Source organism: Heliangelus exortis, chromosome 16, assembly GCF_036169615.1.
Source record: "Heliangelus exortis chromosome 16, bHelExo1.hap1, whole genome shotgun sequence".
NCBI lineage: Eukaryota > Metazoa > Chordata > Aves > Apodiformes > Trochilidae > Heliangelus > Heliangelus exortis.
In genome coordinates this window covers 10568017-10595209 of record NC_092437.1, presented here as the reverse complement: position 1 = coordinate 10595209, position 27193 = coordinate 10568017, and the positions used below count along the sequence as shown (strand labels likewise).

General features: G+C 50.3%; 2 protein-coding genes and 1 long non-coding RNA gene across 3 annotated transcripts in view; 2 read left to right on the top strand and 1 right to left on the bottom strand.

Moving 5' to 3' along the window:
* Positions 1–7796, top strand: part of RIMS4 (regulating synaptic membrane exocytosis 4) — a 51382-nt gene extending 43586 nt beyond the window's left edge. The window contains exon 6 of the mRNA XM_071759621.1: positions 84–7796. Coding sequence (XP_071615722.1) covers positions 84–302 — 219 coding nt within the window. The 3' untranslated portion in view covers positions 303–7796. The remainder of the gene's footprint in view (positions 1–83) is intronic.
* A 1634-nt stretch (positions 7797–9430) lies between these two features.
* KCNK15 (potassium two pore domain channel subfamily K member 15) lies at positions 9431–15268 on the bottom strand. Its single transcript, XM_071759884.1, has 2 exons — positions 14887–15268; positions 9431–11679 (listed from the first exon to the last, which is right to left on the bottom strand). The coding sequence occupies exons 1-2, from the start codon at positions 15167–15169 to the stop codon at positions 10766–10768; spliced, it is 1197 nt and encodes a 398-aa protein (XP_071615985.1). The 5' UTR covers positions 15170–15268; the 3' UTR covers positions 9431–10765.
* On the top strand, positions 15030–23374 carry LOC139803592 (uncharacterized). Its single transcript, XR_011729061.1, has 3 exons — positions 15030–15115; positions 18043–18125; positions 22580–23374. It is a non-coding gene; the product is annotated as an uncharacterized lncRNA (long non-coding RNA).
* Positions 23375–27193: the final 3819 nt, after the last annotated feature.

Here is a 27193-nt window from a genome sequence, read left to right as displayed (position 1 = left end):
GAAAGGTGATTGAGCAGCCTTGTGCTTCCCAATCAAGTGTGGAAGTTGGAGGATTAACTGTGCTCCTCCTCCTTGTTCCTAAGGTGATTGTCTGGGGAAACTACGGACGCATGGAGCGCAAGCACTTCATGGGAGTCGCCAGAGTCCTTCTGGAAGAACTGGATTTGTCAACTTTAGCAATTGGCTGGTACAAGCTCTTCCCAACGTCCTCCATGGTGGATCCCACCACAGGCCCGCTCCTGCGTCAGTCCTCACAGCTTTCCCTGGAGAGCACAGTGGGACCTTGCTGTGACAGGTCTTAGTGAGTAAGGAAAGGGGAACTGCTTTTGTTTTTTAAACATGCTGTCAAGGTTTTGTTTGCTGGAACTCTGACCTCAAGTGCAATGCATGTTCAATCAGTTCTTGTGGAGCTGGAAGAGGAGGATAAACCAGTGACCTTAGACAGAAGACGAGGGGGAGGGCCCTGTGCCCTCTCTGTCCGAGGAGGAGGTGCCATGGGGCATGAGTCCTAGTTGTCAAATTAGACATACACCTCTTGTTTCACTTCTCTCACTGTCATTCTTGGACCCTTGTTTCAGATCAGTATTAACTCTGGAAAGTTGCAGCATTTGAAAGCATGTGGGGGGAGTAAGGAAGGATTTCTTCTTAACTGTGTTTTAGAAATTTCTAATACGGATTCTTTTACGAGAAAGTACCTGAAAAATTGAGAGGCCGATGACTGACCTAAAAGAAGCAGGAGCAGAACATTTCAGAGGAGACATTAGGGTTTTATAAGGTCTTTCTTCTTGAAAAGAAGGAAAAGAAAGAAACCTGCAGCTCTTTCTTTAGAATCAGTTCCCTGTCACTGAGTCATGTTAACTGTAACGCTGTCGTCTCGGTGTTTTCAAACTGTGCCAAATTACCAGCAAGTGTCTTTACTGCATTACGTGTCTAACACTGCTGATGAAGCATACTTGGTGGGAGAATAAGTAGCGCCTACTTAGACCAGACAGTTTGAACAGAGTTTGAGTTGATCAGGCTAATTAACTGCAATTTTGCTCAGAAAGAATCCCGCTAGAAGTGGGAGCTGAACATCAGACTTGCAGCTTGAGGTATGTTTTATATAGTCAGATACAATGTTCTGCAATTTACTGACTCCCTTGTTGCTGTGCATCCTTCAGTCACAGTGTCTTTTATCTCCTGCTTTCCTTCCATCTCCTTTGTACTGGTACATATCTGCTGGAGATGCTGCCCTTCCTGTTGTCCTGTGGACTGACCTGGAACAGGACTGTTTTATTCTGCCATGGGAGAGGAGACTGAGGTTTCTGGGGGTGCAGAAGAAAGAAACCTCGGTTTGTCATCTGACAAGAAGGTGCTGGAGAGTGTGTAATGTTCCCTGGGGAGAGAAAGGTGCTTTAGGCAGTCTCAGTAGTACACAAATGTTGTCGGGTCTCCTGCAAGAGGAGATGCAATCCCCAGAGTATGTCAAAGAGGTAGCAGGTGAGGAATCTGAAGACACAGTGGTCACAGCATGTGTATTTTGTTAATTAAAGTGCAACACTAACTGTAAACGAGTGTTGTAGATGAAGGCAGTGAAGCACATCCTGCTGAGCAACAGCAGCTGTTGTCATCAGAGGCACATGCTGGAGTGAATATGCTGGGTCCTTCAGACAAATAAGAACTTTATTATTCATTTGATGACTGAGGATTTGATAGCTGTGATCTCAGAATAAGCTTTTGGAAATGTTTTACTTGGTGACTTAAATGTGAAGGTCCCATGTCATGTTTGGGAATGAGCAGATTCTTGACCTGTGGTAGAGATTTATTTCTGCATGTGGACCTCAGCTTTGTTAGAATAAAAGCATGAGTGTTGAGTGGATGATGAAAGCAGATGCATTTGGTCCTAGCTTGTCTATAGCATTTGAAGTTATTTTGAGGTAAACTACAGAATAGATGCAAAAATAACAGGCCTTACTATAGTCCCTGTAAAAATCATATAATCTAAAGGAGAGGGAAGGAGAATAAGGGAAATAAAATGAATACTTTTTTGAGTCTTCAGTGGCAAAAGCCTTTACACTGAAGATAAATTTCCTAATTTCCTTGATCAGATATGTCTCTGGCCTCTCACTGATTTTTTTCTAATCGTATTAGACAATTTCTATATATTAGCTGAGGAAAGTTTGTTGCATGCTGGTCAGACTATGTTGTGGCTCTCTATTTTTTTTTTTTTTCTAAAAAGCTCATTTACTGTAATTCAAGTCAGCATCTTTTCCTCTTGGTATGTAGTGAGTACTAGGCAATATTGTACAATATGTGTATGAACTAGAATAGATTAGGTAGATTTAGTGGTTTGTAGCACTGGATCTTTTAGTAACTAAAGTCTTTAAAAGGACCATGGGGAGCTCCAGGTACATGCCAGACCTGGCAGCTGAGTAACAGGGCTTCAGTCTTAGTTTATGCTGAAAACTTTATATTGGTACTTAGTTTGGATGTTATCTACCAGTAATAGCTAGTTAGTCATGGTTTTCCTGTGTCCAATAAGATGAATGCAACGTTTTTGCAGTCTTTAATGGGGAGTAGGAAGCTTTATATACCAAAAAGATTCCCCCAGAAAACTTTGTCTAATCACTGTCTATTGAAAAGCTCAGTTCCTGTATGCCTGACAAATGTGATGTGTCTATATCCTACCCCTCCCAAAGCTCTGCAAGCTCAGTGATGATCAGTTTAGTTACAACAGGACTACTTAACACTGAGGATTATCTTCCATATGGTTTTCATCATGCTAAAAGGTCACTGTAAGGGTAAAAAAAAAAAAAAAGTTATGCTTCTGCTTGTGTTATTTTTAACATCTCAGATCCTGAAATTTGGAGGCAGTTTTAACAGTCTGCTTCATCCTGTTTTCCTCTGCATTTTTTGCATGGTTGATTGTAGTCCAGTGGTTCTTGCTTTTGTTTTTTACCCACTTCCAAGTCCTGTTTCTCCCCATAAGTAGACATGTCAACCCCTGGCTGCCACACGTGGCAAAGTCATGCAAACTGGCAAGTGCAGGTGATTTTCCTTCATAAAGTGGACTTGCAGGAGCCCTTCTGAGCGTGCCCATGGGCACAGAGTGAGGCCAGGAGAGTTGCACAGTGCCCTGCAATCTAAATTCCTGCCTCACTCATGCTCCTGATTCCTGCACGGACCCTGGTGTATTACAGTTAAAGAAGAAATATTCTAGTTATCCAGTAATATAAAGGTTCCCAGTACAGCATCCAAGGCAAGTCTCAGGCCTGGAATAGCTTATTTTTATAAAGTCTAACCAGTTTTTTCCCCTAAAAAATAGCCTTGCCAGTTTCTTTCTGAGGTGATGTGACAGTTGGAATTACCAGTGTGGCTGTGTAAAAAGTAGCATTTTGCTGGAGTGATGAGCAGCTGAACACTGACCCTTGGTCCCCTTTACAAGTCCTGACTGAGTTTTTACCTGTGTCTGAGTTCTGCTCAGGGAGGGGGGAGAGGGGAAGAGCAGGAGACTTAAACAAAAAATTGAAAAGGCATCGTAGTATTGTTGCTCTGTGAATGATGATGAGGGATGAGACTAAAGAGAGAGAAATACCTGCCCAGCTCAGGGTTGATTCCCTGTTCCTTGTGCATGAAATACTACATTTTAATAGTAATGGGAGGATTGCTTGCCAAAAAAAAAAAAGAGAGAGCTAGTCTCTAATAGTTTCTAAATGTTACCTACATTGCTGCTAACTTGGAAAACAAAGAAATCCTGAAGCTGAGAGCATCCCCAATGGGAATCCCCTGCACATGAAGAGAGCAGAGCATGAAACCATGCCTCACATGTGGCTTTGTCCTCTCTGTGGTCTGAGCACAAAGCAGCCCTGGCTGTGGTTAGTCCTGGTTTGTTCGGGCAAAAAATGTGATTATTTTCCCAGTCTCCTGGTGTTGCTTTCCCTTTGCTCCAACACAGCTGGGATGCCACAGAGCCAGCACAAGGTCCTTGCTCTGCAGTTCAGTCTGTGGGTCCTCACCCTGCAGCCAGAGCAGTGGGAGCATCCCTGTTACACTGGGTGCAGGTGTCTGTGTCCTTGGGCAGGGTAAGGACCAGGGGACTTCATTGGGGCCAAGTGCATCCCCACTTCTTAGCCATGGATCATTTCAAGGGACATTGCAGAGTTATTTGCTTTGAATGAAAAATATATATTTATGGTTTCTAGCTACCAGATCCTTTATCAATGTACTGTTCTACATTTGTAGGTCTTCTGGAGTATGAGTATCACAAGTTCCTGTAAAGGAGCTGTTTTTAAGATGTTGAGGCAGTTAACAGAATCTCAACCTAAGCATGTTTAGTAATGTTTAGACAGCAAGACAACTTTTTTATGAAAATCATTTTAAGTTAGTTTATTACATGCTGTTGGTTATATTTTGAAACAGGAAAAATATTTTTCTTTAAGGACAAAATGATGTATGTTTTTTAACAGATAACATAATTTAGCGTTTTCAAAAATGTTTAATGTTCTTGGTATGAAGTTTACTCATTCTTCTATGTTCCTTGTTATATTTTCTCTACTTTTTTCCAAAAGAAAAGAGGCATATGTAAATAAACACCAGAAAAGAGTCCTATAAGAAATTCTGTTCAAACTGGCCATAAAGTTATTAGTAAATATTTGTTATTGTTCATTAACTCTCAGCTACTATTCGAGCCTTTGTTGAAAGCATTGATGTTGTATTTTCAAGACGAAAACTACTTAGCTAGTTTTGTCTTATTCCTGTACTCTGTATAAAAATCTTTTTATAAAGAAAGTCTAATAGGCTAACAAGCAATAATATATTCCATTTGGTGTGCACAGATTGTGACTTGCAGGCTGTAGTACATATTGTTGATACAGTTTATAATTGTCTTCTATTTCAATGGCATCACTTTTGAAAAACATTCATATTAACTTTGATTGTGAAAACTGAAGACTGGGCTGTTGCCTATTGAGATCTATTCATCCTAAAGACTTCTCTGTGAGTGTATGTTCCCATTGACATGAGATCTCTTGTAGGTAAAGAATGAAACAGCTGCAGGGTGACTACATGCTACAGAGGTAAAAAATAGTTTCAATATAAACTTCAAAATTGTTTCAATCTCCCTGTTTTTTCTTAGGCTCTCTAGTATTTGTAACTCCATGAGAATGGTTCCCACTGCCAGTGTTGCCCTGATAAAGCAAAAAAGCCTTTGCACTCTGGGGCCACTTGGGTTCTGCCTGACAGCTGCCTGTTTTCCTCCAGGTACCAGGGGCAAGCTAAAGGGAGGGTTTTTTTCAGAGCAGGAGATTGAGCTGCTCTTCTTTAAAAAGGCTTGTGGGTTATTTTGTCCTTTTCATGGATGGTCTTTGTCCATTTTGTCAGAAAATCCCAGGAAGATTGCACCTTTGCAGAGGATCACGGGGTTCTAACACGTAGTACAGGGCCAGGCTGTTCTGTGCCATTCTTCAGAGTTTAGTTAATGCTGGGCTCATCTAAAGATTTTTCCAAAGTGGCAGGATCAGGATACTGAATTTTGTCAGCTTTGTCATTGCTGCAGTGGATAAAATAAAACAGCTCCAGAACAGTATCCCCAGTTCATTGCCTGCGGATTTCTCGCAGCAATTCTCATTGGAAAAAATCTTCACCTTGGTCTCAAGACTGCCAGTCCACTGGCCGTGCAGGCAGGAGGTCCCCAGTGATGCTGAGAGCCCTGATGAATGGGGAAACAATTCATATTTTTTTGTGAAACACTTTGAGAATATAAAGAGCTGTGTAAATGCAAAGTGCAGTCAGTAGAGAAGTCCAGGAAACAGCATATTACAGCACCTTCCATAATGCAAAGGGGCAGACCTGGAACAAGCACCTAAAATGAAATTGCAGCTACCAAACTTGAGCCAGACATTCAGAAAAGAGGAGGATCAGTGAAAGCATTCTCCTGTGTGGCTAACAAGTCTTCAACTCACACTGCCCACCTTCTCCCTGCTCAGTGGCCAATGTCCCAGTGACCAAGCAGCCCCATGTCCCACCGCAGCAGCATCAGACTGGAGAACCCCAAGTTCTTCTCATCCCATAAGCACCCTCCTGTCTTCTCTTCCCTGGGGTAGCTGCTCTCATCCTGGTGGAGGAGAGGAACCGAGGAGAATTCCTTGTAGCGTTTGGTTCTTTACACTTCAGTGTCTGAAACTGAGGAGCCAGCACCAGCCCTTTACAGAGCACCAGCAAAGAGGCTACAACCTAACAATTTTCCCTCTGAAATTGTTAAACCCCACTCTGCCAGGGTCAGTGGACAGCCTTTGCATTTACACTGCATGCTGGGCACCTCGTGTGGGCTTTGATACCCCCTTGCATGGGAAGGAGAGGGCTTTGTCTTGAACAGAGGCAGTGTGGGCAGCAGTGATGGGGCAGAAGCAACTTGAGGGCAGAATTAAGGCACAGCTTCTCCTGAGGCCATACCCACAAGTTTTCCAGGAGCTAGGGTTTGTAGTTGCTTGGGCAACACAGGCTGGGGTAACTGCCCACCAGGGCTCCAGATCCCATTAAATACCAGCCTGGAACTTTAAGTCCTGCAGCTGTTTTGTTGGGTTTTTTTTTTAATTGGGGCTGTTCTTCCTTGCCTGGTGCTGTTCACTGGTCTTTGCTTTGGTGATTCCATCTCCTCAAACTGGACCTGTTTTTTGCTTTGTCTGCAGCAAGGAAGAGTAGGGTTTGGAGAGTGAATCCAAGGCATGTTCCCTCAGCCCCTCTGTGCTGGGCTTGCCTTCCTCCTGCGAGCTGTGCCAGGTAGGAAGGGCATCCTGGGGATGCAGTGCCTGACCCCAGACCCCTCACACAGCACTGCCATGGCCTGCCACCCACCCAGGATGCCAGGGTCCTGCCCACATTTTGTGGCAGTCCTGAATTCAGGCCACAGGGGGGTCCTTCCTTCCTTTCCCATCCTTGATCAGAGATGTATGGGTCATCTGCAGGGGCTCCACAGCCCGTTCAGGGGTGATGTGCCATGCAGGTGGACAAAAGGCAGGGACAGGGTGGGAGCTACCCCTGTGCTGGCCAGGGAGGAGGGGAGCTCCAAGGGAGCTTTCCTCCAGGTTCCTTGTGCTTTCCCCTGTGCCTGCTGCTCCCTCATGGGTTCTCCCTTCCCTCTCAATACGAGGCCTTATTCCAACCCAAGGGGCCCGAGGCTGCTGCAGGATCTCTTTGCACTGCAGCTCCATCCCAGGCTGCCCATGGGGAGCCCCGGGCAGAGCTGGTCTCTGCTCAATGGAGCTGTCACCCCCAGCCCATCCATGCTCCCCCATCCCCAGCCTGCTGCCACTCTGCCTTGGACACCCCTCCCCTGCCCAGGGGCATGGCCACAGTAGGGAAATCCACTTTCACAGGGGTTAAAACCTTTTTACTTCAGTAACTGCTCCACAAAACCCGATAGCTTTGCAGGGCCACTACCTCTCCTCTTGCCATTCTGTAGGAGTGGGGGCAGCTGATCTCTTTTTGGCCTCTGTGGTCCTCTCCAAAACTTTTTGGAAATTTTTAACATCATCCGGTGCGATGTAATTTCCATGGAGCCAGAGGGAACACGGGCAATGGAGCCAGGCAGCCTGCTTGCCACCGTGGCCACTCACCTGCCAGTCACTTGTGAGGTGCGTGGGCTGCCGTGGGTGGAAGGTGGGATGTTGGCTGCTCCTCTGTAGTCAGGAGAGGATCCTGCTGTACTTTTTTCCTGTCTGTAGGTTTTATTCAGACAATATGTAATGATTGAGTGATTTACAATTCAGTGTTAAGCTAATGAAAATGTTGATAATGGTGATAATAAAACCTTGTTTTTTTCCTATGGTGTGTCAGAGGTTTTTTTGTGGACTGTCTCTACCTTCTCTGTTGGCATCATGATTGGCTCAGCTGGACCATCTCTTCCTCTTATGCCTATGGGGACTGAGAGCAGCTCCAGCCTGCTGTGTCCCAGCACAGGCTCCTTTCCTGTGCTCTCTGTGGAAGGATCTTCTTTGAATCAACCTCAGCTTCAACCCCCATGCTATTTCCTGATGTAATTTGGCTGTGGGTATCTCTGGGCACCAAGCTAAGCTTGCTCCCTGTTTGTACTCTGCTCCTTGCCACTATCAGTTGCCTTCTGCTCCTGCTGGATGCTTCCCAAGAGTGGACATTCAAGGTTGGGTTTGAAACCTGGAGGTGAAGGTGCTACTGGCACAAAATACTACCCCTAGCCCAGGCTGTTGGGAATACCAGAACTGGGTAAAGATGGAGCCTGGGGACCCATGGGGAGGGTGACCCATGGGTGGGTGATACTATCGGGTCCTGGACGGCCTTGAGCTGTGAGCCCTTTGGGCAGGAGTGCCTGGGGGCTCTGGTGTGACTCCTGCTACAGGGATTGGTGGGAGGAGGTGGTGAGAACAGGCAGTGTTCCCCAGGGAGCTGCCACAAGCCCAGTTCCTGTAGGAATGATGAGAGATGTCAAAGTCCTGGTTCACTGAGGATCTCTTAAAAGTTCTTCTTATGCCTCCAAATTCCTCTGCAGGTCATCAGGGCTGGACTGAGGAGCTCCCTACCCACCCACCCACCCACCCCAGCTACAGCCCCTGGGGATGCAGTAGAGGAGGACGAGGCTTTCTCCAGCAGTGTGAGTGGCTGGGAGGTGGGACAGGTCCCCTGCTTTTTGCATTCTCAGCTGGTTACCAGCTCCATCCTGGTCACTCAGAGGGTGTCCCAGTTCGAAATGGAAAGGGTAAAAGATCCCAGGGCAAGGTCACCACTGCACAGCCAATCACTGGGCTGGCAGCCTTGGGGGGGTGGGGGAGAGATGAGGAATGGCAAGAGGGGCTGAGCTGGTGAAATGACTCTGATGAGAAGCCAGGGACAATTTTGTTTGAATCCTGTCTGATACACTTGGAGTTTGCTTTCTCTCCCCACCCTCCTCCCCCTCTCTATCTAAACCAAGGCTTACACAGCTGGGCCAGACCTGGGGTCTCTGATGCAAAGCAAGGCAGCAGCTGTGCTCCTGGGAACTGCAGCCTGGGAGATGCCACAGCCCCTGCAGAGCATCCAGGTGATGGTCTCACCAGTAGCCCAGCGGCACCCACTCCATCCTCCCTTCCAGGCTGCCATTGTCCCTTCCCTGCCCACCAGGAAGGGCCAGGCATCTTCCATCATAATCCTGCTGCCCAGGGGCAGGAAGGGTGGATTTACTGTGCTGGGGACAAAGACAGCATCCCATGATGGATGGTGAGAGCTGTCTCCCAGCTCTGGGACAGCTACCCCACCCACCTCCTCCCTCTGGTGCTCCAGCTTCCCAGCAAACATCCACAAGGATAATATCCCTGGTTATAAATGCTGCCCGTCTGGGCAGGGGGGGCAGCCCTGGTGTACCCCAGGTACAGCCAGGCAGCTGATTTGGGGCTCAGATATGTCCCTCTGCTCCCTGTCATGACAAATAATCAACCACCACCAGCTGGATTCATCTTTTATTAAACTGCCCAGAGCAAAAAGAGGAGAGAGCAAAGCCTGCCCCGAGGCCTTCTCAATGCTGGCACTCTGCCTGCCTTCCCCACCAGGAAAAGGAGGGTTTCCTGCAGGAAAATACCCCCTAGAAATACCTCAGAGAGTATTTTAGATAGAACTAAGATGAAAACATCCCTTTATTTTGGAGGAGGAAAAGTGAAACTCAGAGCCCACTCCTTCTTTCTTCAAGACAAAGCAGGGTGGACAGGGGCCACATTATGGGGCACCACCTGGGAAGAGCCTCCCAGGTGGGGCAACCACACCCTGCCTGGGGACACACACCCAGCAGGGATCATCCCAACCTCTGATAAGCCCAGGAGCAGTGAGGGCACCCACGGGCTCCTGGGGACTGTGAGGAGACAAGGAGCAGACGTGCTGGCTGGAGGAAAGAAAGGTGGTGAAGGACAGGGTGATTTGAGCTAGTGAGATCATCAGGGCCAAATCCTTTGCAGGTGTCTCCATAGGTCTGGGGAGGCTCTCCTTGGTCTGTGTCTTTGGCCCAGTCTTAGCACAGAGGAGTGGCTGGGCTGGAGGAGTTCACCTTCCCCTCTGGACACAGCATCCCACCGGCCAGCTCTGCTGGAAGGACCCACCAGCAGCAAGGTAAGGTGTGCTGGTGGGTGAACAAGTGGACCTCCGGCTTCCAAAAGTACTGAGCCAGCCCTGAACCTGGGCATAGAGCTGGAGAGCTGCTGCCATGAAGCTGTCCCCATGTGCTGAGCACAGGACTGCAGCCTGTCCCCTCCTGCCAGCTGCAAACCCCCTGCGTGGCACCGACTTACCTGCACCCGGTGTCAGAGGACAACGTGGGTACCCCCAGCTCTGCAGGGCTCACTAACATGGATTTTGCTTTTGATCCACTCCCAGCAGGTGCAACCCAGCCCGTGGAGCAAGAGGCACATGCTGGCAGGAACCATGGCCAAGGTTGGGTGGGGTGGGAGGGCAGCAATGCCCCCATTTGGGGAGCAGGGAGGAGGGAGAGCAAACCTGCAGCTTGCTGGACTTCACATTGGGGCGTCTCTTGCCAGGCCCAAGTGCTGGAGGAACCTACTCAGGAGAAAAAAGCAAAGAAAATCTAATGATGTCACTCAGTGCCTGCAAAAAGGGAGTGATTTTTTTTCTCAACAGGATTTAAAGGCTGGATGGACCCTGCGTGGGGCTGGCTGCCAGCTGAAAGGAGAGGGGACCAGAAGAAAAGGAGAGCGTTAACAAGGGCATGACATCTCACTTCTTGATTTATCATCAGAGCAAGAGTCAAGCACCCAGTACAGCTCAGCACGTGCTCCTAGATGGATTTCCTCCGCAGCCGGGGGTGCTGCCGGCAGCCAGGGCTGTTGGATGATGAAGTGCTGCCCGGGGAAGAGCCGGTCTGACCCCGCGTGCTCAGGGAGACCTCGTCGATTTTGTAGGAAATGGAGTTGTAATAGACGGGGTTGGTGTGGCAGCCCAGGGCCTCGGGGTGGGAGGGCACAGGGCTGCCACAGAGCTGAGGTCTGTAGCACAGGCAGGTGCAGAAGGAGGGGACGGTGGCTGCTGAGTTGGCCAAGTGGCGCCGCTGCCTCTCCGCGTCATCCCGGATCAGCGGGATGAGGTTCATCTGGCTCGTCCTGTCCTCCGCAGGGAGAAAAATGGCATTGCTGCTCCGGCTGTCCTCCTTCGCCTTGAGGTGGATGTTGTTGTGGGCTCTCCTCAGCGAGGCTCTCTCCTCAGCATCCCGCCGCTCGTCCTCGGAGTTCATGGTCAGGAACCGCAGCACCACCAGGTTGAGGAAGGCGCCGATGACGGTCAGGCCCACCAGGATGTACATGAAACTGAAAGCCACGTACGGGGGCTTCTTTTGCAAAGCTTCGTTCTTCTGCAGAGCCACGAAGTCTCCAAAGCCAATAGTGGTCAAGGTTATGAAGCAGTAGTAATAGGCATGAAAGAAAGTCCAGCCCTCAAAATAAGAGAAGGCCGCTGCGCCGATGCACAAGGTGCCCATGCAGGACAGGAAGCCGACTAGGACCATGTTCTCCATGGAGACATTGGTTGTCCTCATGCCCAGACATTTCTTGATCTTCTTCAGCAGCAGCCGCACGACGGTGTTCATGCGCTCCCCCAGGCTCTGGAACATGACCAGTGTCAGGGGGATGCCCAGGATGGCATAGAACATGCAGAAAACTTTGCCAGCATCTGTGCCTGGGGCAGCGTGTCCATAGCCTGCGGAGGAAAGAGGAAAAACAGGCGTCAAGCCTCCCTGGGGTTGCCATTAAGGCTGCCTGGGATCAAGAGGAGCAGTAGGAAAATGGGAGGAAAGTAGAAAATTAATCAGGAACAGCTCTGCAGGCAATGCTCATGGGCCCACAGATGCTACAGTCCATGGGATGATGGCACATGGCAGTAACTGGGCAGAACCACATTTGGCCTCTAAAGCGAGAATGAACCCTCCTGATATCCCCTGAGCTTGGGGTCTGCAAGCCTTTTGCAGCTCACAAGCAATTTAAAGGCAATGAGACTGTGCCAGCATTGCAGGGTGACCCCAATCCCCACAGCAGGGGAGGATGGAGCTGCTGCAGGATGCTGAGACCCCCAGCATCCCTGGTCACCCTTTGGGCACCCAGCCAGTCCCCTCCACAGCTGCCCTCATGGGGCCAGCATCCTTCCCCCAGCATCCCTTGGCCCATCTCTGGTCCTCACTGTGTGATGCTTTCAACCCTGGCTGGTTGGACAGCAGCTGTAGGGCCCCTGCACTACTGGGTCAGTCCCTGCAGAAGCAGCTGAGTCCATGGGGACTTGGGATTGACCCCAGTGTCCCTGACACTCAGCCCTGCAGCACTCCTGGGCAGCAGGGAAGGAGGGGCTGTGCTGGTTTAAATGGAGGGATGTATTTATTGCCACCACAGCCCTGTCAGCCCTTGTCCCAGGGACAAGAAGCTCAAGGAGGACAAGGGTCTGAGATTTGAATTCCTCACCTTGTTCCAAGTTTCTGAGCTGTGACTCAAGGACACACGGCAGTATATCCTGAGTCCTAATGAGGTATTCACAACAATATTAAGGACTTCCATGATTCTGCATTTACCTCACTTAATTATATCAGCTTAGCAGAAATCGGTGGCCTCTGACCTAAGCAGATGAGTAACTAACTCAGTGCAAGGGAGTCACATGGCGTGGGGAGCAGCAGCATCCAAAGGCATCCAAGCCTTTCCATGGAGTTTCTGTGAGAAACTACTGGGACTGGAAACTTCCTTTCTGACGGCACCTGCAGAACAGTACCAGCTCCTTCCCAGGCTGCTGCAAACAGGTACTTATGTTTTGCCTTTTTTCAGGTATTCACATGACTTTTAGGTGAAGAACATGGGGAAAAAAACACTTTCCTCTTATTACTCAGCTCTGTTGAAAGCTGTGACTTAGCTTCACCTCTGTCTCTGCTGCCAGGACGGTCAGGGAAGCAGGTGGCATGCAGTGATGGGACAGCCAGAGGATGACAATCATGTTGTCTCAGGCACACCTCCCACTCCAGGGCAACTCCTGCTGTGGGGCACGGTTGGGAGGCTGAGGACAGCATTATCCTTGACCATGCTGTGCTCCAAATTGCAAGCAGGCAGGGAGGGATGGGTTTCTAATGGCTCTGTCTGTTCATAAACCCATGCAATCAAAAATGATAAACTTAATGACTGCATGCCACATTTCACAGAATACAGAGCAGACATAAGACTGCAGTGGCAGAAAAAAAGAAAAAAAAAAAAACCCACACAGTCAGATCCAACCTTAATAACCAAGTGCAATTACCACGTCCTAGACTACCAGATAATACAATGACAGCAATGAGGAGGTAAATATAATGATCCAAAAGAGCAGTAAGTGGAAAAACAGTTGTTGCACCCTGAGAGACTGCTGAAAAAGCATTTGACTGATGCTTTCAAAATAACAAAGGGAATTAGAGAGAGTAAACACAGCCACATTAATGTTAAAACTGAGATTGAGAGCACAGCCCCATATAGAAGAGACTTGATGTGCCAGTGGTTTAGAAATAGGGCACCTGGTCTGAAATTATTTATTGCAGGGGGTGTGTGATAAGCACAGCAATTGTTTGTCACAGGCAACAGGAAAATCATGTAAATGAAGCCATAACCTGTCACAAGATGATGGAAATTTTCACTGAAGCCATTCATCCTACCCTCCTGCTGAGGTGTGACACTAACCGAGCCCTGAACCCACTGTGGTTTTCTGGCCACGTGTGCTGCCAGCTGCACAAACCCCACAGCACATCTGGTGGGGTCACACAGAGACCCCCAGGGCAGGGCCTGTGGGGTACCTGCCCCTCCACCACCTCTTGTCCCTTGGTTTCACAGTGCAACTGGTCCCATCAGCCCTTGCCCTGAAAGATGAAGCTTTATACCAGATGTATTTTGCCCATCCCAAGTCCCTGGGTGAGGCTGAGCCTCATCCAAAGGATGAGTAGGTGGCTGCTGGCTGTGGAAGAGCAGAATCTGGCCTCAGGGTTCCTGCTTCCAAATCACATCTGACCAAAATCCCAGCACGAGCCATGGCACGAGCACGAGATCCCCTGCCTGCCTGCCCCCGCAGGATGCTCAGGGTGCAAGGATTAATAAAAGTGGATTAATTAAACAAAGCTAAACTCCCATGTGGCTAATCTCACCTAGAATTAAGGCAACCCTCCCTCAGTTTAGTTCCATCCTCTTGCAAAATTGAGGAAGGCAAAGCAAGGGATTGGGCTCTAGTTCAGGTAACTGTGTGTACGCAGGGGCTTAATGCAACCCATTCCCCTTCACAATAATTCACACCCATCCTTCTGCACGTTCCCATGCAGCCAGTGAGGTTCAGTGTCTGGTGGCTGTCTCAGCTATCTGAAGCAAGTCTTATACAGCCAAACATTTGGAGTTTGGAGCCACCAGTTCTTGTCCAGGTCTTCAGCCTGGCTCACTGGCTACAACACTGCCCAGAGGATGGATGTACCTCTGCCTCCCCCTGCCAACTTCTACAGCTGCCTGCCCCAAAGGTGCCCACGGAAGCTCCGGGTGCTGCCACCTCCCTGGGACAACATTCATGTCACGTTTTGTGACCCCACTACCTGCAGCACCCCAACATCCCTTGGGACAGAGTGGCCCCCTGCCTGCTCATGGATTACTTCTCCACTTGCAGGGCACTGGGGTGGCCTGAAGAGACGTCCCAGCCTTGCAAGGGGGGTGACACCTCCCTCTCCTAAGCAGGTAAACCCTCCCGAGCTGCCCTGGGGCACCCAGAGGTGGTGGAGGTATGGGAGGTGGTGGAGGCTGGGGAGATGCAGAGGTGCGGGGATGGAGGGATGGGGGGAGCTGTGGGGAATAGGGGGGTGCAGGGCTGTGGGGAGAGAGATATGCGGTGACGAAGGGGCTCAGGGCACAGGCCGGGGGTGCCAGCACTCACCTATGGTGGTGATGACCGTGATGGCGAAGTAGAAGGAGCCGGCGAACTTCCACTGCCGGCCGGCGCGGTGGGGTTCGGCCTGCAGCACCAGCCGCTCCAGCTCCCGGTAGTCGTCGGCGGAGAAGCGGTACTTCCTCCGCAGCTCCCCGCGCTTCTGCTCCAGCAGCCGCTTGCGGCCGCTCTCCGCCTCCGACTCCAGCGCATCGAAGACGGCGGCGCCCACCAGCAGGTAGGAGAAGATGCAGAGGATGAGCGCGGCCGTGCGCAGGTTCTGCCGCTTCATGGCGAGGGGCGGCCGCCGAGCATCAGCCCGGGCTCCGCATGGCTCCGCCGCCCCCCGCGGGCCCCGCCGCGTCCCCGCCGCGCAGCCCCCGCGCACCGCCCCCCCCCCTCTCCCCCCCGCGCACCGCCTCCTGCGCGTCCGCGCACCGCCGGTACCGCGTACCGCCCCCTGCGCACCGGGAACCCCTCGCAATGGGCACCGGATCCTGCGGGCACCCCCTGCTCCAGACACCCCCTGCTCCGGACACCCCCTGCTCCGGGCACCGGCTCCCCAGGCACCGGCTCCTGCGGGCTCCTCCTGCTCCGCGCACCGGTACCGGTTCCCGTTCACACCGAGACTGGGTCCCGCACACCCCGAGCCCACCCTCCCTGGCAGCCCCGGGCTGCAGGTGAGCCCTGTCCAAGCCGCCCTCAATCCCAGGCCGGTGACATTGCTGCCGGTCCCTCTCCCACTGCCGCCCCTGGCCCCCTGCCTCGGAGTCCCGTGTGCCTGCTCTGCCCCAGGTCAGGGACCCCTGGGGGGTACGGACCCCCCCCTGCTCCCGTATCCCTGCGGTGCCCTCCTCTCCATCCGCTTCTGGGCAGGGAGGTGCCACTTCACCCCCTGGCAGTGAGGAACACCCCATGTTGTGTGTTACCTGTGCTATCTCGGCTTTTTCCAGCCGCTCTGGCCTGTTGTGTACTGTTTTAGTGCTGGTTTGTGAGAGCAGAAAGCAACAAAATAACTGGTCTGGTGTTTCTGATGATTTTTCTGCCCTGTTCATCAGGCACTGCAGACACAGGGGGACACAGGGACTGCCAGCCCTGGGGACAGCAAGCCCTGTGCTGGGCAGGCCAGGGTGGCTCTGAGGTGTGGGGAAATGAGCTGTGGGAGGAGGCAGAGCCCACCAAGTGAAGCCACTGTTTCTCATCACTGTTTTCCTGAGCTTTTATGTAAATGTTATGTTTCACTTTCAAAAATAGACACTTCTCAGTGTTGTGTGTTGCAGTAGATGGTAGGTTTCTCCTTCAAGAAATAAACCCCCCTTCTTTTGACTTGAGAATTAAACAAAGAAGGAAAACAAGCCCACAAGCAGGCTTACATCCCTCTTCAGCTGTCTCACTGGAGAGGCTAAGATGCTTTAATTGCAGAAAAGGAGGTTTGAGGTGGATATAAGAAAAACTTTTTCACCATTAAGACAGTGAAACACCAGAACAGATTGCTTGTGGAGGTTCTGGCAGCCCCATCACTGGAGGAGCTTAAAAATAAGATAAGCAGATGTCTGTATGTCTTCTGAAGGAGCTGATGCTCTCCTGGAGCAGTGAATAACTTGATGCCTTCCAGGAGCCCCTTCCAGCCCTGTCCTCTGCATTTCCCTGGCCAACATGAGGGACACAGTGCCCTTTCCCACTGTTAATTCTGAACTCTTTTTCACCCTGGACACTTGCCACTTCCCTCCTCCTTACTGAGCCTCCATGCCAGCACCATTAGTGAAAGTTGTTATTGAAGAAAAAATACAGGCTCCCAGCATCCATCACCAGCAGCTCCAGCTGCCAGTGGGTTGCTGTGGGACATCGCAGTGCTTGCAGGCTCCTAAATCACACAGTGAAGTCTCTGCTGGAGGAATGTGTCTGGTTTATGTTCTCTGGTGTTGTTTGCAGCCCTGCTAATGGGGCTGGGGATGCTGTCAAACCCCCAGACCTCCAGAAGTGTGAGGGCTGCCTGCTAGAGATCATATCCTTCACCTGCTGCCACCCAGCTTTCCAGTGGTCAGCAAGAACATCCCACCTTGCACACAGGACAAAGTGCTGCTAAATTGAGCTCTAGTTGGTTCCATTACAGAGGAAGCAGATCTCCCAGTGATCACAGCACTCTGTACCTGTAAAACATCTTTTAGGAGAGGTTTGGGGCCTCCAGTGCCTCTCTGTGGCCAGGGCCATTTGGGACAGGGAGGCCAGCTCTGCCCCTGCAGTAAGAACAGCTCTCAGCACTTCCTCAGTGGTTTCTGCTAGCCCTGACCTCTTTGAGTCTTGTGGTGAGCTGAACTGGACTGGCTCCAAGGTCTGGTGCTGACCACAGAAGAAATTCTCACCTGGTGGAGTGGGTCTCCTCTTGGAATGGCCCTTCCCTGCTACCCTGGGAGTTACAGACATTCAGGTAAATCCTTTTTCTGGAAAAGGAGATGCCACGGATGGAGCAGCTTTGGAAGAGGGTCTCATTCATCAGTGAGCACAACACAGCAACTGCTGATCACTCCAACAGGGGCTTGAGACATCACTGGTTTCTCCTTTTGTGGTTTGCTTTGACTTCATAAAGGTCATGGGCTCCTGTGGAATAAATGCCACCCTGAGGGATCAAGGGCAGCAGGATTCACCACCTAATAAAAAAATAACAAACAACAACGACCCAGTAATAATTCCAGTGCTGAGGAAGCCAGGACTGTGCTGCAGCAAGGCACAGCCTGGGTTCTGATGGATGGGGCTGTAGGATTCATCATTCAGATGGTGCTGAACTCAGCCTGCTCTGCCATCCCACTGCTCAGGCTTTTCTTTCCCTGCATGCAGCCAGCACGGGGGCATGAGTGAGACCAAACTGTGTCAGATCACTGTTGTGGAGGGCAGTCCCTCCCTCCCAAGGAGGAAGAAAGTTTCCTGCTTTCCCACTGGGCAGTTCCTTCAGTTCAACCTTTGTCTTTTCCCCAGCTTTGCTTGAGAGAGGTCAGGCAGGAGCCACAGGATCAGGCCAGGCAAGATAATGTACTTTATCATTGATTCCCAGTGAGAAGCTCCATTATGAGATTAAATGTCTCATTTTTATTGCATGGGGAGGCAGAGAGAAAGCAAGAGCTCTGAAAATAAAAGAGAAGTCAATAGACGTGTTTCTGTTTTAACCAGGTTCTTGTGACCAGGAATGAACATAGCTCATTTGTTTCTTCAGTCCTTTGGAGATGAACTTTGAGAAGCTGCTTCCTTCCAAGGTTGGTAAACAAAGTCAAACCTCATCTGTGTTTAAACTGGAACATAATTAATGTGTCTAATTGTTCCACATCTACTAATTCCAGAGGGATGGGGAATTTATTAAAAAGCTTTTCCAGTTTTGATGGGTTGAAATAAACAAAGCCGTTTTACAGTCTCAGATGAAAGGTGCTAAATAGGGAGCATCAGTGTGGGTCTGTTTGAGTTGGTCCTGCAGCCTGCCAGCTGGAGTCCCACCCTTGTCTGAGCAGCTGCCACTGGTTTGGGAGCATCCCACCAGCTTTGCTCAAGCTGCTTCAGGCATTAATGTTGCCTTGGTCTGCCCAAGAGCTCCTGGTCCTGAGCAAAGGGGTCACTGCTGGTGGGATGCGTGGTACCCACTGCTGCTGCACCCCTGGCTGTGCTGCCCATCCACCCAGCGCTGTGCACAGGGTCTGGCAGGTGTCAGCCCCCTCCCCAGGTTTTGGCAAAACAAGCTCCAGCTCTCTGAGGGCTCAGAGACCCTCCTGGTGTGCTCTGCTGCTTTCAGTTATTTTTAGAGAACAAAAATGATGTTTTCTTTTGCCTTAGTAAAAGCATCAGCTATTCTGGCTTTAATGCCATTTAATACTGAGATTATAGCCTCACAATGAATGCCACAGGATCTTTTTAAAGCAATGGATTAGTTCATTTCTAAAAGGGATTAGACACTGAGATATGAATAACAACCAGGAGCAGCTGCACAGGGGCACTTCTAGCTTGTCCCAGGCCAGGCAGGCACAGGGAGCAAACCCTCCTGTTCAGTAGAGTACCTGACCACAGCCAGGCTGGAGAGAGCAAAGTTTGCTTCTGCCCCAAATCTTCCTGTAAAATATCCTCCTGCTAGCCAGAGCTAACTCGTCTCTGTCCTAGGGGCCACATTCTGGGTTACTGGAGGTTGAGGAACCTCATGGCTTTTTCTTGACTCTCCCCCCTGACTCTTTGTGGTGTTCAGATGGCTGCAGGCACTTTCCTCTTTGTTGTAATCTGGAAGCTCAGGGAGAGAATTAATGGAGTGTTAGGTGTGATGCAGATTGCCCCCTGTGAGCACCATGGATGTGGTTTGCAGGGCACAAACACCAGAGTAGGTGGACACAGCTCTACATATGACTATCTTCAATTGCATTGCCTGGTGCTGAGCTGCTGCCACACCTCCTCCTGATGCTCTGGCACCCTCAGCCTGTTTGTGAACCTTTCCCAGTTACCTTTCCTACCCAAAATGTAGGCTGCAATAGGCTGCCCAGCCCCTTCCTCCTGCTCCCCCGGCAGCCTGGTCGGTCAGTGCTTGTACACAAACTGACCTGGGCTGGAAATGCTGACACTGCTCTTGAGAGTTTATGGTCACAAACTCTATTTTGAGCCTAATAAGTTTTTTATACCTTTGGAAAGTTGTCAGTTGAACATCAGCCAGGCACAAAATACCTGCCATAAATGGCCTGGACCACAACCAAATGGGAAAGGTGCTGCTCTGCTTTAGCAAGTTCTTGATCTTAGCTGCTCTAGCTGGTTCATTTATTTGGTTTGAGAATCTTTGCTTTCATAACAACATAAGATAAAATAATAATTCCCCTGTTTAATAATTTGTGGCAATATTTGCTGAGAGCCTGCTAAACCAGAGCTGGCAACCAATTTGAATCAGGAGCTCTGTGATGTGGTGCTGGTGCCAGGATGGGCTGGTCCCTGCAAGGAGCCACCAGAGCCCTGTGATAAAGAAGAGAGAGGCTTTGGGAAGATGTCTGGAGAAGGGTCTGGCTGCCAGGGAAGGTCAGTCTGGGGATGAGCTGCCATGGCCATGGCCACAGACTCACCATAGAAACACAGCCACATCAAACCCTTGGCCCAAAGCAGAGCAGGACCTGATCCTGGGCACAGTGTGGTGCTATAAATGACTTTCCTGCATCACAGCCCCTGGGCTGCCCAGGAGGGTCAAGGGAGCAGGGCCAAAGGATCTGGGAATGAATTGCAAATATGTAAATCTCTTCAAAGGGTGTCCCAGTGACAGCTTTGCCCCTGTCCTGCAAGGCAGCCCCTGCCATGGTGGCACTGCACTGCTGGGACAGGAGAACCCCTGAGATGCTGTTGGGTGCCTGTGAGACACCCCTGGGTGAGTGATGGGCTCCAGCATGCTGCCCACCACATCATCACCCAGATGGCACCCCCTGAGCACCATGCACGGCTCCAGTGCCAATGGTGCCTGTCCCATGGTCAGCCCATCCATCAGCTGGGTCCCCAGGCAGTGCCAGCAGCCAGGTCGGTGACCTTGCCGTGTGGGAGCTGCTGCAGCTCTGCCACCCCAGGACTTTGCTTCCCAGGCAGTTTACAGCAAATGGCTCGTTTCAACGCTAAAAATAAGCTTAGTAGGAAACAAATTGGTCCTAGCACTTCAACTGGAGAAAAGTGTATTTAGTAGTAAAACTCAAGTTGTCCTTTCCTCTTTCCGGTGCTGAGGTGCTGCTGACTGCACTTCCCAGCCAAGCACCAGCTTATTTCCATGGAATGTATTTCCCTCCCCTGCTAGCAGTGCTCCACAGGCTGGTCCTTGTCACCAGTCTGAGCTGGGCAGGAGTGGCTCTGGCTTTTCCCAGCTGTTTCCCAACAGTGAATTTCCCTGTGGAAATGCTCCCAGTTGTGCCATGCCTGACAGCACAGCAGGTTCCCAGCAGGGAATGAATACAGTAAAGTGAAAATATTTGTTTTCTCTTGCATGAAAGAGTGTTGGAGCCACATTTCTTCTTCTACCTCAGAACTGAGGTTTTTTACTACGTTTTGCTTGTATGCAGAGATTTTCCAGCTGCTTCTCTCCAGGCTTTACTCTGGAAGGATTAAGTGGGGAGATCTGTCCTCTCTGAACTGCAAATGTTCTTGTGTGCCTGGCCCAGCTGTTATGCCCTGGTCCAGTCTTGCTTCTTTCTTTCCAGCCATGCCCAGGGGCTGAGTGGTGTCCCTGAGGTACAGCAAACAGCAGCACAGGAATCACAGCTGCTCCAGGCATCAGGATGCCAGATCTGCCATGAATCAGTTATAGGGAATCAAATTAACATCAAGCTTTTCTAAAGGCAGGCAAACCACCTGAGCTAAATGGGAAAACAAATCAGAAGCTTCTCTGGGTTTGGGGTAGGAGCTGAGGTGCAGAGCAGTGACAACAGATGATGCTCTACTGGGTATCCCCCCAGGGCACCTCCACACAGGGCCAGGAGACAGCTGAATCTTTTGGCATGACCATTTTTGGGATTCTGGCTTGGGAACTGTATTTGAATGGTCCCCTTTATGTAGGAGGATGGAGAACTGTGGGCTGTCCTCCACCTCAGGACTTTCAGGTGCTGATGTGACTACAAGTCCATCGCTCATTCCTGTGCTGTGCCTTTGGGTGGGAATGCTACCCTCTATGCCCAGGTTCAGTCTGCTTCTTGGTCCATCCATGAATGACCCTTTGGTCTTCATCTGTGTGGCACTGGAAAGGAAAATAAACCCTTCTTTTGCCATCCGTGTTGCTGAGTTTGCTCCCATGGGGTCAACCAGAGCTACTGGCAGTAAATCTGGGGCTGAAGGCTGGGAGCTGAGGAGTGTGGTTCCCTGAGCCACATCTCCTGAGCATCTACACATCCAAGCCAAGGCAGCCAGAACAGGGTTAATCTGCCTTCTCTCCTTGGATGTCCTCTGCACAGCATGGAAAGCTCTCCCTGGAGGAGCTGTGGTGCTACTGAGAAACCTGGGAGCTTTCTGATGCTTCTTAGGGTCATGTTTTTGTCCATGAACCCAAACAAACAGAAGAATTTCACACTGTCTGAGCTGTGTCCTGGCACGAAGGGCTCTTCAGGGATCCAACCTGAGCATCTCCTGGTCAGGGCAGAGCAGAGGTGTTGGAGGTGTTGATGCACAGAGCAGATTTAGGGGGTTTCTCTCTGCCCTACTCTGTGCTGACCCCTGCCTCAAGCAGCACTGATGACAAGGGGTGCAGAGGGCTTGCTGTGGGGGATACTTAGAGGAATGGTCTGAAAAGTGGAACATCTTTATTAAACCTGAGCTCACCAAGTCCTCCAGGACGAATCCCTGCCCTCAGGGTGCAGCAGTCACTGGGTAAGGCACGTGGCACATACCAATGGGTGTCACAGCCACAAGCTGTGCAGTGCTGCTGCTGCTGAGCTGCCAGTGCATTCCTCTGCTCTCACCCCCCCAGGTCCCACGCTGCATGGCATCACCTATTAATAACTGCATGCACTGCAGGAATAATATTAGACTGATGGCCTCACACAGTCACACTTAATGTTATTCTGTTTATGTGATTTGCTTGTCTTCACAAGCTGTCGGTCTCCCAGATGCTAAAGCACTTTAGAGGCATAACACAGAAAAAGCCTTAGATTTTTCTCTTTTATTAAAATCTTCACCAACAGCACCCAGCCTTAGGTATATTTACCAATTTATTTTTTTTTTTTGCCAGGTGACCTGAAGTAATTGCATCTACTATTCCTTTCCCAGTCTGATCGATACGCTTGGTAAATAAGAAAACCTGTCAGGTCTGTTGTCCCTGTAGCCAGAAGTAGTTGAGCAATGAAATTGTTTTGCTGAAGAAATAAATGCCTCTTGCTGAATCTGAGGAAGCTGTGACCTTTCATTAGTGACCTGAGTGACTCATCCCTTCTCGGGTGTGCACTGCAGCCTCCCACCATACTGTAAAAGATTCTCATCAAAGTCCTGCTGCCTGCTGCTTGGCATAATGGGAGATGAGATTTCCAGGAGCTTCCTGCTCGTGCAGCTTCTCCTCCAATTTCACACATGGTCTTCACACCTCTGCCTGGACCAGAGGGCTCTCACATTATGAAGCTACCTGTTTTTTGCAATGCAAGGACCCCGTGGTGCAGCAGCCTGGGGCTGGATGGGTGTTTGACCCTTTTTTGGGTCAATTTTGGCCAGAAGCCACATATCAGATGCCATGAACTCTGTATTCACCAGTGGGGACAAATCCTCCCTCTGCATCCAGCAGCTGTTAAGCAGGGCCTGGCAATAGTATTCACAGAATCATAGAAAGTTAAGGGCTGGAAGGGACCTCAAAAGATCATCTGGTCCAAGTTTTGCCAAACTTATGCAGCTCCTGGGGCACTCAGCCCCTCTCACCCCCTCGCTTTGCTGGGTGCCTCTGGAAACACAAAGACCCTGGAAACATGATGTGTTTAGTCTCTTTTTAGAAAATCTGGGCAAAGTGAAATAAAGAATTAAATGATTTGAGTCCTGTGCATTTAGCTGCTGCTGATAGTGATGTTTTCTCCTAGTAGAGAGTTTTGCATGCCAAGAAAAACAGGTTTGCATTTTAGGGCAAGAAAGTGGTTGTACATCTGTGCATCTGTACATGTGCCTGGTAATTCTGTCTGAACAGCTTCCCAGGGCTGTCAGCTCAAAAGTTCTCTTTAATGTAACAAATCTTGACTGTTTGCCATTAATCCTCAACCAAGAGGGGTTTATTTGATGAAGCAAGAAATGCTGCCAAATTTCCAGGCTTGATCCTGATCCCACTGATGCCAGCAGGAGAGTTCCCACCATGTTTGTTTGGCTGGTTTGGTCTGATCTGGGTGAGAGAGTTAAAAACCTGTGTTCAGGTCAGGTTTGTGGACAAGTTCATTGCTCCATTCATCTTTGCCAGAGAGCCTGTGGGAAAAGCAGACAGTGCAGGTGGGATTCCTCTTGCCTGGTTTTAGGCATCTTCAAGTCCAGCAAAAGCCAAGGGGAAGAGAAACATTGAGGTCATCTTAAGACCAAAAGTCCAAAAGAAGTGATATTAATTTACTCCTTGGTGCAGAGCCACCTCACCTCGTGAGGGTGGGGCAGCTTCTGGGGATGAACCTGCCAGTACTGGAAGGTCTGGGAGAAGGGAAAGGAGGAATATAGCAGCTGCCCACCTTCCCTGTACCCTCACCCACTGCCAAAACACACGTTATGTCCTCACCTCCCCATGAGTGGGGACTGGCACAGAGCAAGACCTGCCCGTGCTGGCTGCTCCAGGGACAATCCCAGGGGATAAAAAGCACTGGGGAGGTTTTGGGGGACCAGCAGTGCCCACACATTTTGGGCAGGTTCCCAGAGGTGATGATGATGCTCCTGCAGGAAGCAGCAGCTCCTCCTTGGAGCCTCCCTTGACAGCCAGGTCTGGGAAAAGGGGGGGCTGCTCCCCTGCTCCATCCCCAGCTGCAAGCACTGCTCACACAGGCTCATGTGCCAGCAGTTGACCCTTAATTACCCATACAGCTATTAAAGGGAAGGAGAGGAGCTCACTCCCTCAGTTCCCAAGGGGAAGCAGTGTTGTGTGAGAATCAAGGGGCCTGCAAAGCCAGAGATAATACAAATAACCCCCCAGATGTCTTGTGGCTATCAGCCCAACACACATTCTCACTGGATTTTGCTGCTTTGACAGATGCAGGACACAGAAAAATGAGTGGATTTATGGTTGCAACTGTCCCCCTGGCTTCAGAGATGCTTCTTGGAATACAGATCTTTAATTCACCATTAAGAAGGACATGAGTGAGCACTGGAGAAGACGGAGCTGGACACAGTGGTACAGGGGTGAGAATGCTTTCTACACCACTCTGCTTCCCCAGAGTTGCAGTGGTGCTTTATTTCAATCAATCATGCTAAAAGTGGGGGGGGTGATGGGCTGTTTTAGCTCCCATGGGCTGTGGGAGCTGATGTTGGTTCTGTACGAAAATGTAGCATCTTGGATGGGATCCATGTGTGAAGCTGGGAGAGCTGGACAGCTTTTGGAGGTGTGGGTATTTTTCCAGCAAAATAGTTCAGAGCTTCCTAGGAGTGAAGGTCTGGGGAGTTAGTGCAAGCAGCAGAGAACAGACCTGGTGTTAATGTTGCAAAAATCTTCCTTGCAGCAGAGAGAACAACATCTCCTTTGGGAATATAAACTTTGTCTTTGGGTTACCTCTGAAGAAGGTTAGAGTCAGAAGTTTCATTGCTTTGCTGGATTGCTACCATCAGCATAAGAGCCCCTGGGGACCCATCTTCCTGCATGCCTGGCCCAGCACTGCTCTCCCCCAGCTGCCTGCAGCCTCCCTGTGCAGGCAGTGCTGCTGCAGCACTGAGCCCTGGGGAGCTCATCACAGCTCCCTGCAGCAGGGTGCAGGGCTCTGCTCCAGCCCAGCTGGCTCCCCTGTCCCTGGATCTCTTTAAAAGAAGCGAGGCCACTCAGGTCTGCAAGCATCAGGTGTTTATTTGCATTTTGGACATACTAACTCTGTGTGAAAACCAGCTGTGTTTCCCTTTGCACAGCAGCAAAGGTGGGGCCATGGGAGGAGCAGTGTGATAAATACTCACTGGGCTTTGGTCCAAAGAGCACAGGGTCCATGGGCTGGCACTTTCCCAGCATGGAGAAAATCGATTTTTAACTCTCAATCCACTTCCCTCAGACAACCTGCAGGATCAGCTGTTGTAAATCATCTTCCTCCTTTCACAAGGACTGAAACACTTGAGTGTTCGGTGGCAGGGGAACAACAAAAGCAAAAACCAAAATGCATCTTGGGAGCTTCTGCTCCCTCCCCAAAGCAGAGATCCCCACATCCCTTCCCAGCTACAGCACATCCTCAGTGTCAGATCTTGCCTTCACAAGTCTTCAAACCAGCAGAGACTGTCTTTTTTTTTTTTTTTTTTTTTTTTTTTTTTCCAGGTCTAATTTTTATAGGTATGTCTAATCCCCTCATGAGACTGGATGCAAGAGTAAGATGCAACCACCCACCTGAAGATTTCAAAACTCTCCTGGGAGCTGCCTGCTAAAAGTAGTGGCTCAGGTTGCTGCAGTCATTTGCCTTGCAAAAAAACCCCCAACCAACAGCCTCCAGAAACTTCAAAATGCCAGTTTGTGGCTGTCTGCTATCTGCTCTTCCAAGAGTGAGTAATGCCAACATTTTTTTTTTCTTTCTTTTTTTTTTCTTCTGAAGAGGTGGGCAGTAGAGGATAACACAGATCCTGAAGCAGCTCAGTCGCCCAGGAACTGCTAACCTGGGAACTTGGTCATATATTTCGAACCTGATACTTTTATGAATATTTCCATTGCTAAAGCACTTCCCCCCTGCAAAAATTCACCCTCTCAGCTGTCCCGTGATCATAGAATCATAGAATCGGCTGGGTTGGAAGGGACCTCAGAGATCATCAAGTCCAACCCTTGATCCACTCCCCCCGTGGTTCCCAGCCCATGGCACTGAGTGCCACATCCAGGCTCTTTTTAAATATCTCCAGGGATGGAGAATCCACCCCTTCCCTGGGCAGCCCATTCCAATGTCTGATCACCCTCTCCGTAAAGAAATTCTTTCTGATGTCCAACCTAAACCTCCCCTGGCACAACTTGAGACCTCTTGTGCCCTCTTGTCTTGCTGAGAGTTGCCTGGGAAAAGAGCCCAACCCCCCCCTGCCTCCAACCTCCTTTCAGGGAGTTGTAGAGAGTGATGAGGTCTCCCCTGAGCCTCCTCTTCTCCAGCCTCAACACCCCCAGCTCCCTCAGCCTCTCCTCATAGGACTTGTGCTGGATCCCTTCACCAGCCCAGTTGCCTCCTTTGGACCTGCTCTAGGACCTCAAGCTCCTTCCTGAACTGAGGGGCCCAGAACTGGACACAGGACTCAAGCTGTGGCCTCACCAGGGCTGAGCACAGGGGCAGAATCCTTTCCCTGGACCTGCTGGCCACGCTGTCCTGATCCAGGCCAGGATGCCATTGGCCTTCTTGGCCACCTGGGCACACTGCTGGCTCATGTTCAGCTTCTTGTCAATCCAGACTCCCAGGTCCCTTTCTGTCTGGCTGCTCTCAGCCACTCTGTGCCCAGCCTGGAGCTCCCCATGGGGTTGTTGTGGCCAAAGTGCAGGACCCGGCACTTGGCCTTGTTGAACCTCATCCCGTTGGGATCAGCCCAACTCTCCAGTCTGTCCAGGTCTCTCTGCAGAGCCCTCCTGCCTTCCAGCTGATCCACACTCCCCCCCAGCTTAGTGTCATCTGCAAATTTGCTGATGATGGACTCAATCCCCTCATCTAAATCATCTATAAAGATATTAAATAGAACTGGTCCCAAC

What these genes read in the sequence shown, in the direction of transcription:
- KCNK15 (XM_071759884.1), bottom strand. Translation starts at nt 15,169, where the DNA reads ATGAAGCGGCAGAACCTGCGCACGGCCGCGCTCATCCTCTGCATCTTC. An exon ending in CACGGTCATCACCACCATAG is followed by an intron (nt 11,680 to 14,886) that starts GTGAGTGCTGGC and finishes TTTCCTCCGCAG; the next exon opens with GCTATGGACACGCTGCCCCA.